Genomic DNA, 18,080 nt, shown 5'->3' on the forward strand with positions numbered 1-18,080 from the left:
ATGTGGGTGGAGCCACGGTGGACGGCTAGTATTTTAATATTAGGTATGTTTATTTATTTAAGGTGGGAGATTGTGTCCCACACACAGTTGTTGTCCATATGGAATTTTAGGGTTCTCCCTGTGCCCGTGTAGGTTTTTTGTTTTTCTTTCAGGTACTCCAGGCTTCCTCTCACTTCTACACTTGTTGGTAAGGTTAATTAGTAGATCCAAACTAGCCCTGTTTGTGTACAGCACGTGAGAGTCGGCCCTAGTATGGATTGACACCTTGTCCATTCCAGCTTTGCACCCATTGGGATTTGACAATGTTATGTTATTTGTTTAATTGATTAGTTCTGTGAAACACTGCTTACTGCATTATTTTAAATTCTTAAACTGTCCTTGTAAAAGTAATAAAGTAGTACAATTTTAAACTATACAATTTTAAAGTATGTAAGCTAAGTAGTAAATATCCAGGTTTTTATCCTGACTCTTCTGAATTATGCTTTACCCTTGAATATTACTTTTTGGTATTAAATCACAAGACTGAAAGGCAGCTTACTGCTTTCAGAATAAACCATAGAGTTTATAGTGAAGTAAAAATAACAGTAGTTTCAGTTACAGGAAAGCTCTAAAAGAAACAGTACATTTTGTACATTGATTAAACACTTTAGTATTAGGTCAGAGAATAATTTCTTGAAGAGGAAAGATGTTGCCATAGTCTTCCAACAGGGAATTTTTTTTTGTTAACATCAGTAAATCTAAGAATTATCTGAAATATATTCCATAAACAATTCCTTTCTGAATTATTCAAAAAAAGTAGAAAGATTATAGCAATCTTTATCGTTTTATTAAAAAATAAGCAGATATTTTTGTGGATCTAGCATCTTTTGGTAATGTGCCACATTGTAAACTAATAAAAGGCAAGAAAAATATTAAATAAGCACAGCAGTGCAGGCTTTCCCAAGTCTCATTGTGATACAGATGTTTTATCCTGAACTAATATTTTGTTGATTTAATGCTGTGCAGTAAAATTAATATTATCAGAGGCTGCCATCTTCTGATGACAACAAAATACTACAGGTTTATTTCAGCTAATACATATGAATGATTCATTTATTAATTGCCTACATGCTTATTTAAAATTGTCTAAAATTCTGTGTTATGTTCATAATCATAATAATATTTATTAAGTCACACATACTAGTGTAAACATGGAACATTAATGAAATTTAAGATTACCAAATTTATTTAAAACTATTTAAAATAGTTATATTGGACTTGTGTTTTTCAAAGATATGTTGGGGATAAATATGTAATTGAAATAAATTTAGTCACACATTAATGCATTTAATAAAGTGCTCTCTATGGTTTTGTGTAAACAATAATTTCTGATAATTTTGATTCAAGGTACACTAACATTAAAATATGTCATGGATTCCGTGAAGTTTTTACTGCACACTTGAATCGGAAAATCAGTTATTATTTATAGAACTTGTGTAAATACACTAAATTCAGAACTGCAAACATCAAATTTTCATATTTATTATGAAAAGTAGTAATGAATAAAATTGAGTTTTGTTGAGATCAAAACACATTTATTAAAAAAAAAAAAAAAATTCAAAAGCAATTATTCCAGTGTTAATCAAAATGTATACAATAATACAGAGTTGTCCACATTCAAATTTTGATTTGATTTACTTCATTAATCTGGTGAGAGAATTTAATATTTACATTATAGCAGAACAAAAAAGTACTTAATTTCAGACAAGACCTTTTATAATTGTAGAGCTGCTACAAATCATTCTAATCAAATATTTAAAAAATGAAAGTATTGTTATAGCATTGTTTTGTTAAATGTATGGATTATTTTTCTTATTTCTTACAGTTTGTTTAGAACCTCACAAGCAGCATTGACCTCAGAATTTCAGGATTACAACAGTACCTCTTTATGTTTAACAGCCACACCCATATGTTCCAGTTCAAATGTCATATTTCCAAATTTGATAGAGGACAGTTTTGTGAAAGCTGTGGATAAAAGTCAAAGCCCATTGTATGGTCCAGGACTTGAACTTTTCAGTACATCTGAATCTGTAAGTAAAAGGCATGGAAAGTTTGCAAAAACAGCACATATTCATCCTTTGACACAGAAAACACATACTGGACAAGGTAAGGTTTATGTAAACATTACAGTATATATGTTTATTCTACAGTGTACAACATATATGTTTATTCTGCAAAATGAATGCATTTGTTAATGCAGTTGTAGAAAATATCACTATTCATGGGGAATTCATTTTGACATTTGTTTTTCTGTTTCAGACAGAGAAAAATATGATTTAATGGCCTGCCAACTTTATACTTAAATTTTGATATCTGTCTTCCAAGAAAGTAAAATCTTCAGGAATTTATTATGTTGCTTGCATTCTCTGTTTCTAGTTATCTGCTGCAGTTTATTTCATATGTTGATGTACTGCAGGCAATTTTTTGAATTTCCCCTTGTTTACCTATTCTTATCCTGATAGTGGAGACAAATCTGCCACCTTAAGCCACAGGACTGAAACATTAACTTAAGTGCACCATTAATGTGAAATTAATACATAAATCCTAATAAAAAAAAAACAGACACTTAAAGCATATGACAGAAAAGGCAAATTGTAGATTAAATAATTTCAGATTTTACCTAAGGAAATGTAGTTGTACATGGGCAAATTCGTAGGAACACAAGTAATCATAAAATTATTTATTTAATTTATTTTATAACTTTATTTTAAGCTGTATAACATCTGGAGTGTTTGTGCTTCTGGAATCATAGTTAAATGCTATTTTTAAGCATATTTAATAATAATAATTCCTAATGTAACAGAGAGACTGTTAAAGGTTAATAATATATATATAGAACAGTAAGTAATAAAGTTAAATTTACAACGTAGAACATTTTTTGTTTATATACACTATTTTATTGTTTTGAAATGCTTTATTTTTATACCTTATGAAATGTGCCTTGTCTCTTCAATGTTACCTGTTTAGGATATAATGTTATTTAAACAGTATTTGCTGCACTGCCCACAACTAATATTTTACCATCTGAATTTTGTTGGATAAATTAATATGTGCTAAAAAGAAAAGAAGGAACATATGTTTACCACATATGTTAGGAAACTTTAAATACAAACTGCTTCACTGTTCTTTAGGTATAAATAATCCTTTATAATTATTTTATCCTTTTAAACTTAATATGACATTCCTAAGTATTTCTAGCATCATTAATGACCCACAAAATTTGACGACCAAGGAATGACATATTTAATAACATTTCTTGAGGGATCTGCATATAGATTTTTATTGGTTGTTAGTAGTTTAGTCTTGTCTGGAAGAGAGAACATTTGGATTGATAATTGGTTTAGTGTATAATTCAGACAGTTTATTATTGTTTTTCTCTTACAGTTCTTAGTTTTCCTTTTTTGCAAAGGTTTTATCCAATGTTGAAGGTTTAGTATTTATAATTCGCAATGAAGTATTATGTTAACTAATTTTGTGTTTAGCTTTTACCAGTTTTATAATTTATTTTTATTTTTCTGCATACATACTGTACGTGTTTTATAAAACATTTTAACGTGGAGTATGCTAGTTGATATGTGGTTTGACTGTCAATTGCTATTAATCAGTTATCTAAGTTAAAGTTAGAAATGTTAAGAAGGCAAAACATATCAAAATGTGTCGGGAGTAATTCTAGAAACTTTTACTTTTCTGTCAGTTTTTAATCAGAAGTGTTTTTGGTTCTAGAAGTTGTAATGTGGAAAAAAGTTATGTATATGATTGTTTTGTTTTTTTTTTTTCTTCTTCAAACTGAACAGTCTCAAACAAAACATTTTTTCATAGTTTTAATTGTTGTCTGTTTGAATGGGGTGGCAAGGTATGCACGACGTAGCACAGCCACGTCATGAATTTAGCATCTTGGTTTGAATTACACAACCAGACGTTTTCCCTGTGAATTATGCATGTTTTCCCTTTGTCTATGTGGCTTTGTGATTCTTGTTAAATATTTAAAATTATATTATATGAAATATTAAAATTTCAAAGGTCCATGGATACATTTTTAAGAAAACAGTTTCTAAAATCTAATGTTAAATGACTCTTTTTCTTGGTTTTTTAGATTTGACTGACAAAATCTCTCAAAGTTTTAGGCCAGTTTCTGAAATCCGTATCCTTCAATAACAAAAGTTATATATAGCTAATAAAGTGATTTCATATATTTGCATGTTTTTAAGGGATTCAAAGTTAATGGTTAATTTCCTGGTGAAGAAAAGAAAACACTAGTGCCACAACTGATGAAAGTAACACAGCCAAAACATTATATCTCTAATCTTTTTATTAGTGTGGGAATAACTTATTATTTTGTTTTATTGTAGACTAGTCATTTAGCCCGTTACAATAACGGGCGCTAGAACAGTAGTGAATAAACATTAGTAGGAACAGTCTATATTAAATGGCAAGGGACTTTGACCTCATTCTTTTTGGTGGTCGTATTTTTCTTTCTTTCAGCCTTTCTTTTGTTGATGTTTACTTGCTGAGCTGAACGTTCTTCGTGGGCTGTCGCCGTGTATTGTGTGTCTTTAATTTTCTGTGACAGTAATACTGTCTTGTATGGCTCTATTCAATAAGGGCGTGCACAAAAAGGCGAGCTTTCAAAGGGCGACCTCAATTTAGTGCGGCGAATAAAGGCGTTCGTAGATAATTTAGTTCAAATGGCTCTGGAATATGTGAAGAGCAACAAAGGTGCAGATCTTTATTTACGCGTGCCTTTATTCACTGCGCCCAGTTGAGGTCGCCCTTTTGATGCTTGCCTTTTTGTGCGCGCCCTTAATGAAGGATGCCTGTGCGCGCCCTTATTGAAGGATACCGTCTTGTACGTCCGCTGGCTTGTACATCCGTAATATACCTTTAATTTTCTCTGGCAGTCATACAGGCGTGCGCGTCGGTAATATTCCTTTAATCTCCTCTGACAATAATGCTGGCTTGTATGTGGCTGTAATATGCGTCACTGTATTGTATACCTTTAATTTCCTCTCGCAGTAATACTGGTTTGTATTTCCTTAAAACGCCTCTAACTTTCTCTGACAGTAATATCGCGCATCGCACCGTGCCCCGCGCATGCGCACTTCACCAGAAGACACCCACACATGGACACCTGGACGCACACAGGGATTTTATATATATATAGATACAATCTAATGCAGCCCTTTACTTCACTTTCATTATTTTAATGATTAAAGCAAATATTATGGATATCTAAACCATGTCTGTAAATGTCCTGCTTAACTAAAATATTTTAAAAGAAACCTGGGCAAACAGGAAATATTTGTGTAATAAAATTGCTAATACTTTGAACACTTTTTAATGGTCTTTGTAGAATTTTAATGTTTTCTCTTGTTTGCAATGGTGTTATTCTAGGGGTAGTCTGGTCTTTCTCACATATTGTAAAGACTAGGTTAATTGGCACTGTAAAGTGGTCCTGCGTTAGAAATTGTGTGCATGTCTGTGCCGTTTGATGGACTGGCACTTTCTTCAATTTTATTCTAGTGCAGTGACCATAGGCCACAGGGACCCAACAACACTGATGAAGGAATGAATGAATTAAATGAGTAATGGGTTTAAATTGTTGATTCTGTAAATTTTAGATTGTAAAGAAGATGTATACAGTACCTACAACATGATTCCTTTTGGTTTAATAATTTTCATTTTTTTTATTTGAAAAATATATATTTTAATAAAAGGAATCTGATACTTGCTTGATGGATTTACTTTGGGATTAAATTGAATTTCAAAAAACTTTTTGTTTTGTATGCATACTGTATAGGCGTAGGGGAACTACTAAACTCTTAAACCAAAACTGCACTTTCAATTACATCATTAACTGCTTTGTTGATGTAAAATAGAGGATGACTGATAATTATTTGTGTAAAAGTCATCAAAAAGAAGTTTATTCAGTGGGTGGTAACTTTGTGAATGGCAAATCAATACTAAAACCTGTTAATTCAAAAGCCTTGAATTTTAGTTTAAGTGAATTTTTCAAAAATGTAGGAAGTATTATTGATATGGATGAAACCTTTAGTCATCGCCTTTCTGTGTTTCTAAAACCTGCTTCATCGAGCTTAGAAATATTGCAAAATTTAGACAGTTTCTTATATTGCAGGGTCTTTTAAAGCTAATATTATTTTGTGTTAACCTGAATTTAATGTTGTAATGCTTTATGGTCATCTACATTTAATTCCACACTGCAGAAAGAATTATCAACAGAGCTAAGAGGTATGCCCATTTAACTCTTAACTGCTAAATCGCATTAGCAGGTTCAAATATGGGGTGAGTTTTCTGAATGCATCATAATGCTAAGAATGTTGTAAACTCCATTTTATGATTGAGCTTTAATTCAGGCAGCCTTTTTTAAAAGTGAAAAAAAAAAAAAACAAAAGTGGGATGAGATGGTGAAGAGAATAAGCCTGGATATCATAGCACAACTTTTGCTCTTTTCAGGCACACAGGGAACACCTCGGCAGCCTGGTGGCAATGTATAATGTTTATGTGTTTCATTTTTTATAATGTGCAATTTTTCCACAATCTTTAAATAAAGTGCATACCTTTCATTATGTGCTAAATGTTTCCACACTTCTCTGGACAGTGCACTGTGTGTTTATTTCTCGAATGTAAAGGGAATAAGTCAAATATAATTAAATGCAAATAAAGAATTTTAATTAGACATTAGTAAACAAAATATTTATATAAAAATGGTAGTGTTGATGGCCTGCCATGCATCCATATTAGCTTGTTATACACCGTCTGCCCTAAGATCTGGAAATTCTATGCTTCCAACTTCTTTCTCCCTTTTCTTCTCTGGCAGAGGTGCACCTGCACTAATAGCAGTCCTGTGCAGCATTGCAGATACAGCTATTACAGGTGAAATCAGATTTCAGCAAGCCATTAATGAAGACACTCTCAGTACATTTTCCATATACTCCTAGCTATGCATACAACTTATCTTCCACCATGCTGGGGGTTGATGATGTGCTGTGTTGTTCTTTGGCCAATGTCTGGGCATTCATTATAGATGTCAACCTTGTTAGTGGATGACAACTGGTTAATAGTGACATTTTTTTTGTTTTGATGCCATGCCGAATTATCCCACAGTGAAAGATAGTGAAAGTGTGGGGATTCCAGACCAGTAAAGTTCTTAGTGATTGAAAATCACTAGTGCATTCCATGTGGAGAACCTTTATAGCTGGTGTAAATAGTATGCAATAGGCAGGGAGTATGAGTGGATAGGATATTAACTAAAGCCCAATGATTTAATTTAGATGAAATGTGAATTTTGGGTTCCAGATGATCAGAGAGACAAACATAAAATTTAGTGGATATTTTTGTGAGGACGTTTTCTTTATTGCAGTAGTGTTATTCAGTCCAAAGACATACCAGCTGTCATTCTTTTTTCCATCCCTTTTCTTTTCTCCAGCTTTCTGTCCTCTATTACCAATTGCAAACATGTCTCAGTTAAAGTTGATCAAGCTTAGTACAGTGATTCTTCTAAACATTTAATAAACATTGTTATATTTTCAGCTCATAAATTAGAAATTATTAACAGTTGTCATGCATGTGCATCAGAGGGATACCTTCTGGGCTCGTTGAAGGTAAGCACTTCCACCCTGAGACACCAGGGGGCACAATAATTGTCTCTCTTGTCACCACAGCATCGATTAGCTGCCCATTGACGGCAACTGACCTCACTGTTGCTGGTCTATGAGCTACAAAAGCAAGGCAGTCCTAGAAGGAGGCATCTCATTTGGGAGATGAGCCATCCCCCTACTACGGAGCTCTGACTCTGAAGCCTGACCACTTTCTAGAGCCTTTTAAGCTACAACCTATGGCTGCATTTTGATTTTGTTTATTTTACTGCTGTTTTGAGCGCTTGTTAATTTGAGTCAACTTATTATTTTGAGTAAACAAGGTGCCCCACTCCCAACCTTTTATCTTGGCTCCTGTCTCACCCTTGACCGACAACACAGTAAAATAACTTACATTTATTTAACAACTTGTCTGTGTAGTATTATTATACAAATGCCTTAACACATCTAATTTTAAAAATTAGATCATCTCCAATATAAATCTTAGTAATATTCTAAATGTTCCATGAATTTGCAGGACTCGGAATTTAATGTATTACTCTGTTGCCACAAGAGGTAGACAGCCATAGTTGCACTTACTAATTAATGAGTGGGTTGGGAATGATGTAGACGACAATGAATTTAATGTGTTTTTTTTAGTTATGGAAATACTCATAAATGAATGATTGATCTTAACATTGAGTTTGATATTTTTAGAAGTCTACAATGAAACTCACCCTAATTTTGAAATCCTTTGTGCTATGTGTAAAGTTGTAAATATGCTTCATTATTTAGTTTCAGTATTTATTTAGTTTCAGTATTTGACATTGTTTTGTTTTTTGCTAATATTTTCTGGAAATAATGTTTTCCCTTGAACTTTATTTCTTTTTCTGAGATTTTATTGTTGACTTCTTGTTTTATTTAACTCCTTTTACTTATTGTTCCAGATTTGCCCTACCAAAGTTAAACAGCTTTAGCCTTTGCATTGGCAATCCACCAAAATACTGAGAATTGTATTATATTATGATCACTTGACCCTAGTGATTCATTTACCTCTACACCCTCAATTCTTCCCTGGTTATTACAAAATACTAAGTCTAGACAGACATCCCCTTGTTTTGGTGCTTCAACATACTGCTTTGAAAAACAGTCACTGATTATATATTTAAGCTACTGCTCATGTACTCTACTATTTGCAAGATTAGCCAGATTAATATTCGAGTAGTTTAAGTTCCCCATGACTGTAATATATCCTATAAATTTGCCTTTTTTTATTATTAAAAAGATGTGCTTACTAATGGAGTCCTATCCTTCATATTGCTTATTAATTGTTTTTGTTATGCCATTATTTTTCAATGTTTTTCCCTTCTTGGGGTTTGCAGTGACACATGGTCTTTCTATGAGTGCATCATCTCAATGATAGACCTCTTTTCAAGTGCAGTTTTTTGGTTTACCCTATAGCAGTTAGAATTTGGACCACCTTTTTATGTATGTGTACATATTTACAATGCATATGTCTATATATGTACAGTATATACTCTGTATGTTTTTTTTCATATGCTTGATTTTTTTTGTACTTTTATTTAAGTTGTTAATGTGTATGAAAAATATTTAGATTGGTATTCATTATTAGCCTTAATTTATATATTTCATAGCTACTCAGTTCAGACATATTTTTAAGGAATTTCCATATTTCAATTCTATTCAGTCTAAATCTTTGGATGATGTAAGTATTGTTGTCATTGTAATTTTCATTATTTGAAAGTTTTAAAATAAGGCCTTTTTTGATTATTTAATTATTTTAAAACCTTTATCTCTGTAGCTTCTGTACACCAACAGAAATGTTATTGTTTGTGCACCAACTGGTTCTGGAAAAACTGTACTTTTTGAAATCGCAATTATTCGCTTACTAATGGAATCAGCTGCTTGGAGTAATATCAAAGTTGTTTACAGTAAGTAATTATGTTCTATCTGATAATAAAACCATTATCTTATTTTTGTAAGAGAAATATGCCTGCAGATTTGTAGTGTGTGTATATATGTATGTATATGTATATGTATATATAATACACATTTGTTAATTTTAGATTCAATATGATATATAGTAATGGCTATATTAAATGTCAGATTTTCTTTTATGCTCATCATACAACATCAATTCCTAAAACCGAAACAAACTTTCAAGAAATAGCAGTTATAACAATCAGTTTTCTCTTCTTTTAGTGGCACCAATTAAAGCCCTATGCAGTCAGCGCTATGATGACTGGAAACAAAAATTTGGGCCTTTAGGGTTGAATTGCAAAGAACTGACAGGAGATACAGAAATGGATGACTTCTTTGAGATTCAAGATGCACAGCTTATCATGACTACACCAGTAAGTGACACTTCTAATACTGCTCAAGAAATACATCACGTTTTTATATCTTAAGGCAAGTTTCTGTATGCTATAATAATGCAAACACATCTGTCATATATACATTTAATACTTAAAGTTCATTTTCATCCAGGACTTTATTTTGTTGTGAGGCATTTATTTTTAGATGCTTTTTTTCAGGAAAAATGGGACAGCATGACAAGAAAATGGAGAGATAATTGCTTGGTCCAGTTGGTTAGACTTATCCTTGTAGATGAGGTCAGTTTCTTAAAGAAAAATAAAGTTTTAATATGTAGGAGTGGCTTTGTATGTTTTGTAGTTGTATTTCTTCACTTATCATAATGCATTAGTATTCTATTATATAATGAAAAGTTGTCCAGTGAAAATCTATTGAAATGAATTAGAAGAAAAATATTAAACACAGGTATTATAGTGATATCGTACCCCGGTATTTTTTATACAGTTTCTTTTCTGAAGTGCTAAAACTTTTTTATTAGAATAATAGACTTGAACTTTTCCTTGGACCAACACAAAAACTTGAGGCAAAGTTTAAAGTCGAAAAGGAAAGCAAGTGGAAAAAATTTGTCACAACTAACAAAAGCAACCACTAGGAAGGCAAAATGCAAGGCAAATTAACACTGATTTTTGTATAAAGATTACATAGAAACTGGGATGCTTTGAATACCATGCTGCCACCTTAAATAGTTGACAGGTGATGATGTCACTTGTTTTGACCTCTGAGGCCATGCCCTTATCAATGAATGGCCTTGTGTTTTCAACAGGAGCACAAAATGGTGGTGCCTAATAAAAAAAAGACGATGTTGTGGTAAACAAAAATTATAATAAAATAAATGCATAAAAATTAAATGTAACAACAAACAAAAGTAAGAATGAATTTAGCCATGTTAAAAATCTAAAGGGAAAATACAAAGGCTTAGAATAAAGTTTATAGACCGAACTAAATTAATAAGGTAGCAAGTGTTCAGATTAATAATTCTACAAATACAGTTGAATCAGGACAAATATATTTATGACCATTAGTTGCTCTATGTCACAAAATACTGGTGACAAGTGGTGAACTGTGATTTTTTTTTTTTACTCATATTAGACAAAACAACTCCAAATGTTACTTTAATAAACTTTTGAGTACAAACTTGACAGAGATCTCCATGTGTTATGGTCAACTATCCAACCCAGACCATTCAACCTCAGTGCTGAGGATTTATATTTGGAATTGTTACATTTTGTGTTGTGTTTCCCTAAAACATTTCATCTTAGTGAAAAATGAATGAGATAATGAATGATGTAGGTGAAGAACAGGTGAGTTTTGTGAGTGTTTGCCAAAGTGTTTTGTTATTTGACATTTAACAAACAAGTTTAAAGTACTTCTTTGTTGAGCTCCTTCCCAGCGTGTATGTAAGAAAAGCAGACTGTCAATAACAGGAACAATGATCCCACCCGTCAAATACATTGTCATGACAGACATATGCAAATGTAGAAAATAAAAGTAATAAAAAACTACCACACAGAAAAGCACAAAATAAACTTTTTACTAAAAGGTAAAATTTAACCTATTAGTTTAAAATCTAGAAATTTCTTAAAATGTGACATGGTTTCCTTCGTAAAAAAGAACAGTGGCAAGCAATGATAGGAAAAAAGTGACACACCACAAAAGAGGAGATAAAACAACATATATAGGAGGTGGCAAGAAATTAAGCAGTGTTGTTTTGCAAGTGTTGTGGAAGCCCTTGAGGACTCACGCAGCCAATGTCATCTTCCACATACCCAGAGTGGTCTAGATCACACTTCTCAAACTCCGGTCCTAGAGGGCTGCAGGTTTTCATTCTAACCCTTTTTTTAATTAGTGACCTGTTTTTGCTGCTAATTAACTTCTTTTGAATCCATTTTAATTGACTTGTTTTTTAATATTTGTTTCCCTGAATTTCTTCATCATTCCTCTGAATTGCTTCATTTCTTTCCTTAAATGGCACCCAAGCAGAAATGAAATGAGGAGTGAGCCAACAGAAAACCAACTCAGTCAAGGCCTCAAACTCCAACCAATTTCACTCCAAGCAGTTGTTTAATTAGGCACTGATTCTTGTTGTTAATTAAACCCATTCTTTAATTGCATGGCTTGTTGCTGCTCTCATTGTGCAATAACATATCTTTCCGAAATTGTTGATTTTCTCTTTTCTAAGAGCACTGTTAAAATGTTTTGTGGACCTTAGCAGATCAACATTCCTAAGAGCTTCATCTTTTTTTATTTTCAGATACTGTATGATGGACACAATTTGCTGGTCATGTTGTGGCTCATTTTATATCTCACTATTGTTTGGCAGCTAATTAAGAAAAAAGAAAGGGGGGGGGGGGGTATTTTTCATACGTGGATTACTTGTTTAGCAAGATGTAATTGACGATTTGGCCTGATCCTGGATCTGTCGGTTTTTCAAAACTCTTGCTGGAAGTGTTGTCATAGCAACACATCCTAATCCTCAAACCTGCTCGGAGCAGGTTTGTTCTATGTAAACAAGGATTAGCTCACATGCTTAATCAGTGTCCATGCGTGGAATTCATTCAGTCATGACTTCGCCGTTCATGAATGAGCGACCAGTTGATATCGGTACGCAAATTATAAGAAGAGAATTTCATATAGAGAGGGTTTGCGCGATCGGCAAGATCCTTTATTGCTCCCAGAGGAAATACTTTTCGAAAGATACCGCTTTAGCCGAGGGGGAATATTGTACCTCAAAAATTTATTAGGACCTTATATTCGAAGTCAAACTTGGCGAAGTCGGGCTCTCACAACCATACACAGTATGCATTGCTTTGAGGTTTTTTGCAAGTGGCACTTTTTTTATATACTGTAGGTGATGCGGAAAATCTATTTAAAAGTGCAGTTAGCCAGGTAATTCGTAAAGTCTGTTTAGCTCTGAAAGATTTCCTTCGGGTTTTCATTGTGTTTACTGGACACCTGCGTGTGCAGACAATAAAAGAGGTGTTTCATGCCATTGCAGGTAGGTAATACACAGGTAAAAACACCCACAGTTCCATAAAGAATCTCACAATCAGCCTAACATTCTCATTACCCAGGATTTCCAAATGTGATTGGGGCACATGGGACTGATCAGAGTGGAGTTTGATTTGGAAAATGTACCTCTCCTCCTTATGAATAATCAGACACAGTGTCTTCATCAAATATTTGACCTTCGTCAATATCTCGTTGGTCAGACACAGGTTGTAGGGATATGACATTCCCTGCAACTGACCCAACAAAAAAAAAGGGCTATATGGAACATACCTGTGGCACACATTGAGTACAAATATATGCAATGACCATCCTTTACCTGAAATGAAGTGACCACTGCATCCTGCCACTGGTTCTGAGGAGGAGCTTCCCCGTGGAATGCCCTCAGAAACAGGGCGATGGGCATTTTGCTGGAGAGCCAACTCTTCTGCAGGGGTTAGATCTGGACCGCGTGGACTTCCACCTGTTTTTTGCTTGTCTGCCTTCTTATTAGCTTTAAAATTAATGTTCTTTACATTATATATGATTCTTTTATGTCATCAATTCTTTAAATAGTTAGTTATATATCAATATTTACCAGTTTGAAGTATATTCTTATACTTCACTTTAACCTGTTCCCGTGTTCTCCTTGTACTCACGTTTGATCTGGAATTATGACATATTAAATAATAATTAATCTAACACATAGGAAATGAAACGCTGCTTTCAATAAGTACAATGCACACACATTTAATTTGTCGGCCACTTTTTGCCAGCCGTCTTTTCTGGTTTGTGCTGCTTTTGCAGTGTTACCCCTTGTGCATATTAAATCTTGAAATTCTTCATGTCCTTCGAATGAAAGGTCTTGCTCCGCTTGTGTGAAAAAAAATGCGCCCGTTCTTTCGCCATTTTGTTACAGCCTATCAAAGACTTGCTGATCATGTTTTCTAGAATCAATATATATGGGCTTTTCAGTCAGCGCGGGCGCGCGCATTCATCTCGGATGATTAGATCCAGCTAGACCAGGGGTAGGCAACATCGGTCCTGGTGAGCCGCAGTGGCTACAGGTTTTCATTCCAACCCAATTGCTTAATTAGAAACCAATCATTGCCAATCTCAGCCCTTATTTAATTTTATGGCTTGTTAGTCTGTGCAATGTAAGGCTCTTATATCGTAGATTTTTTTCCTTTCCAAGGATATCATCCAAATGATATGAAGCCTAAAACAGATCATTTTCAGTCTGTCACATTTTTCTATTAAGTGTTTTATTAAATCAAACAGTGCATGATGAACACACACAGATGTAATTGGAAAAAAGCTAGCTGGAGAACTGCTGGCTGCTTTGTCTTTTACATCTTATTGCTAATAAGGAGCAATTAAAACACTGAATGCACCAGTTTAAGATTGAAATAAGCAATTAAGGTTGGAGAACCTTAACAAGCGAGACCACTAAAATGAAGCATCAAAATGTCACTTAAGCAATATGTGATTCATCAGCAATAATTGAGTTCTCGTTAAGGAACTGGGTTGGAACAAAAACCTGCACATACTGCGGCTCACCAGGACCGACGTTGCCTACCCCTGAGCTAGACTAATCTACTACATGGCTGCGTTTGAAAAACCGACTTATCCTGGATGAGTTTCACTGGCATTAACTCCTCCAAGATGAGGCATCTGATCTCGGATGATTTAAGCGACGTACGGGAAAATACCCCCAAGGGGTTTGAGTCTTCAAGAGCAAGTCAACTACAATTAATTCAAAAGAAGTTAATTAGCAGCAAAAACAGGTCACTAATTAGAAAAAGGGTTAGAATGAAAACTTGCAGCCACTGTGGCCCTCCAGGACCGGAGTTTGAGAACCATGCTCTAGATAAATGGGTTTAGAAAATAGATGGATTGATGGAAAGTTAGAGCATTTTTAATTTAAGATCTGCTTAATCAAAGAGACATTTTTGTTTAGTAAATACTTTGACATAGTGGTGTGTGTTGTGTGGTGGAGATTTTCTTAGATTACTGCACCGCTATTTCAACAGGCAGCACATTCACGATGCAGCCATTTAAGTATCTGCTTGAGGATCTGTTTTGCAGACAGGAGCAGCTGTCTGACATCTAATAGAGGAAATAACTGAATACAAAATGTACTGTATAAGTTGAATCAGCCTTTCTCAAGCTAAATATTTAATAGCAAACATCTATCATTTATGTTGTACAGAATCTTTCTGTGTTTAAAAAATGTTAGAGGAAAAAACTTTTTATTGAAAATTTGTTTAAGTAACCTAGTGCATCTGTGACCACCATTAAACTCTCTCTATGGTATATGGTCTATGGTATGTGTACCCAGGTCAATTAGCCACAATGTCTATAAAAGCCCCAGAAGATCGGTTGCATATCTCCTATATATGTGTTGCTGACAATTGTTTTTGACATATATGGATGGAATTCAAAAGACTGGGAGTATAAATAGGTTCTGAGTTTCTGATATTGACTCATAGCTTTCCATGCCTCAAATCAAGATTCTCCACAGTAGATAGCATTCTACAGGCCATGTCAGGTGCTAAGTTAGATGCAAAGAAAGGGTTTGGTGGGTAGATTGAGCAGTAGAATCAAGAAGTCGCACAATGTTCATTATGAACCACATTTGCCTTTTTTTGGGGGGGGGGAGGGGGGCAAAGTTTCATTTTGGATTATCATGTGCACACAAAGGTTATAAAAAGCTATAGCTTTCATATGTGAAATGATAGATGTGATATGGTACTTGGATGATGGTGTTTGTAGAAAGCAGACATCTATAAATTTCTTTTGAGTGTAAATCTCAAATCTCTTTTCTAAATGCACAATTAAAGAAAAAAATTTGGACATGAGCTTCATTCAGTAGGCTTTGTGCGATAGGAACCAAGTTACCCAAACTATTCCATAACATTTCAGTAATTATTTACTTGCATAATTACATTACATCTTGCCTGAAGAAGGGGCCTGAGTTGCCTCGAAAGCTTGCATATTGAAATCTTTTTAGTTAGCCAATAAAAGGTGTCATTCTGCTTGGCTTTTCTCAGTAATTATTTACTGATGCTGATCTTTCTGATCATAAAATAGGTCATTACGATAGCAATTGACAAGAAGAATTCATAATTAATTGCAGAATTATGGTATTTGAGGGTTCCTCTAGGGTGCCTCTTTCTCTTGGACAATTTGGATCAAAAACTAATCAGCACATTGTCATCTCATAACAGGCTTAAGCTTCAAGTTTGGTATTTTTCCGTCCAGCTGTTTTAGCTCTAGAAACTGTGACACACAGACACACACACATGCCCATCATTGAGATATCAGTGTTTTTGGTATCAGGGAACCCTAAAACATCGAGATCTGTTGAAAACCGGAGATCGAAATTTTTGACAAACCTAAAGCGCTCGCACCTCACCCATAGACGATAGGTTATGGTAGGGGAGGCGCGCAAAGCAGAAAGATCAACAATTAAATAATGAGATCGATTAGAGGTAAAATGACTTACTGATCATGAAACCAGTTTTATTAAAAATCTGAATTCACAGGGTCTCCCAGGACTAAGACTGGAAACCACTATTCTAATGTTTTTATTCTGTTGTTAAGTGGATTGGTATTCTTTCATTAGTCAGTTCAAACAAAAATCATGTTTTATAAATAACTATGAAAAAATACATTTACTATGCAGGCCTTCTTAACTGGCTATTCATTTACAGTATGCATTTATTGTTGTTATTTTCACAATGTATTTCACCAGCTTTAAGCTACAGTTAAATGGGGGTCATGCACCTTAACCAATGATGGAATAAGGATACAAATCTCATAATCTGACTTCAGTCTATTATCACTATTTAAAGATTACTATTTCTGTAAGTTATGAATTTCTTTATTTAGTTATTGTAATTTTTGAGTTAGCATTGACTTATCATTTGCAAAGCTTTAGTTTATATACAGCAGTGTTTCTCAACCTCGGTTCTGGGGGTCCACTGTGGCTGCAGGTTTTTGTTCCAACCACATTCCTAATCAGTGAAAACACCTGATAGCACTGATCTCATTTAATTAGCTGGTATTCTTTTTCTTTTATCCTACATTCAGAAAAGCATGATTTTTACATTTATAAGACATTTAAAAATATTTCTGCTTTTGCTATAGATTTAAATGCTTAATTCTCTTTTGTTGATTTCATCATATTTTGCCCTTTCTCTATGCAGTTTTTCCACTTTGTTGTATCTTATTAATGAGAATTAAAAATGAGCAGAGCAGACACACTAGCAAACACTGAATAAGCAAAGGCTGCAACTACTTTAGCATCAGATCCACTAATTAGTAAATAATGGATTAATTAAACAATTAGAACACCTAGAAAAGTAGAATGAAAATCAAGATGAAAATATTGTTAAAAAGAAAAAAATACCTTATTCCCATATAACTTCTTGGTACATTTTTAATATATATTTTTTTCTTTTTAACCAGACTTAGTTTTCTAATTTCTATATTGTTCCCAAAACACAGAACTTGGGAAATAACCGTTCACTTAATTAGCCCAGGAGTTCAATTAAAAACAGAAGCTGGTTGGAACAAAAACCAGCAGCCACAGTGGGTCCCCTGGACCGAGGTTGAGAAACACTGATATACCGTACCTTTATAAAGAAATAAGACTATAGCTAATAGTTGCTTTTATATGTAAGCCCAGAGGTTAAGTGCTGTTTAACTAGCATGTGCTCTATAATAAAACCTTAGGGGCTGAGTAGCTTTTCACATGTGTTACATGAATAATATTTTACATGCAACCTCAGAAGCTAAGCACCATTCCTTAGCCTATGTTTCAGAATGAAACCTCAGAGGCTAGGCAACTTAATTTTAATGTGTGTTGCATAAAGCCTGACTATAAACAGAATACTCACCAATTAGGACTATTCAGTCTGTGAATGTTAGAGGCTGAGTTTCTAGTGTGCGTCTACAGCAGGGGTCGGCAACCCGCGGCTCTGGAGCCGCATGCGGCTCTTCAGCCTCCTTGTAATGGCTCCTTTTGGCCTTGACAAAAAAAAAAAAAAACATGAAAATGAATAA

At 34.0% G+C, this 18,080-nt stretch overlaps 1 protein-coding gene across 1 annotated transcript in view; it reads left to right on the forward strand.

Annotated features, from left to right (window-relative positions):
* Positions 1-18,080, forward strand: part of hfm1 (helicase for meiosis 1) — a 77,679-nt gene that overhangs the window by 14,120 nt on the left and 45,479 nt on the right. Inside the window, exons 3-8 of the mRNA XM_051932442.1 lie at positions 1,865-2,145; positions 4,133-4,180; positions 9,287-9,357; positions 9,454-9,583; positions 9,855-10,006; positions 10,187-10,264. Coding sequence (XP_051788402.1) covers positions 1,865-2,145; positions 4,133-4,180; positions 9,287-9,357; positions 9,454-9,583; positions 9,855-10,006; positions 10,187-10,264 — 760 coding nt within the window. The remainder of the gene's footprint in view (positions 1-1,864; positions 2,146-4,132; positions 4,181-9,286; positions 9,358-9,453; positions 9,584-9,854; positions 10,007-10,186; positions 10,265-18,080) is intronic.

Source organism: Erpetoichthys calabaricus, chromosome 10 (genome assembly GCF_900747795.2).
Source record: "Erpetoichthys calabaricus chromosome 10, fErpCal1.3, whole genome shotgun sequence".
Classification (NCBI taxonomy): Eukaryota; Metazoa; Chordata; class Cladistia; order Polypteriformes; family Polypteridae; genus Erpetoichthys; species Erpetoichthys calabaricus.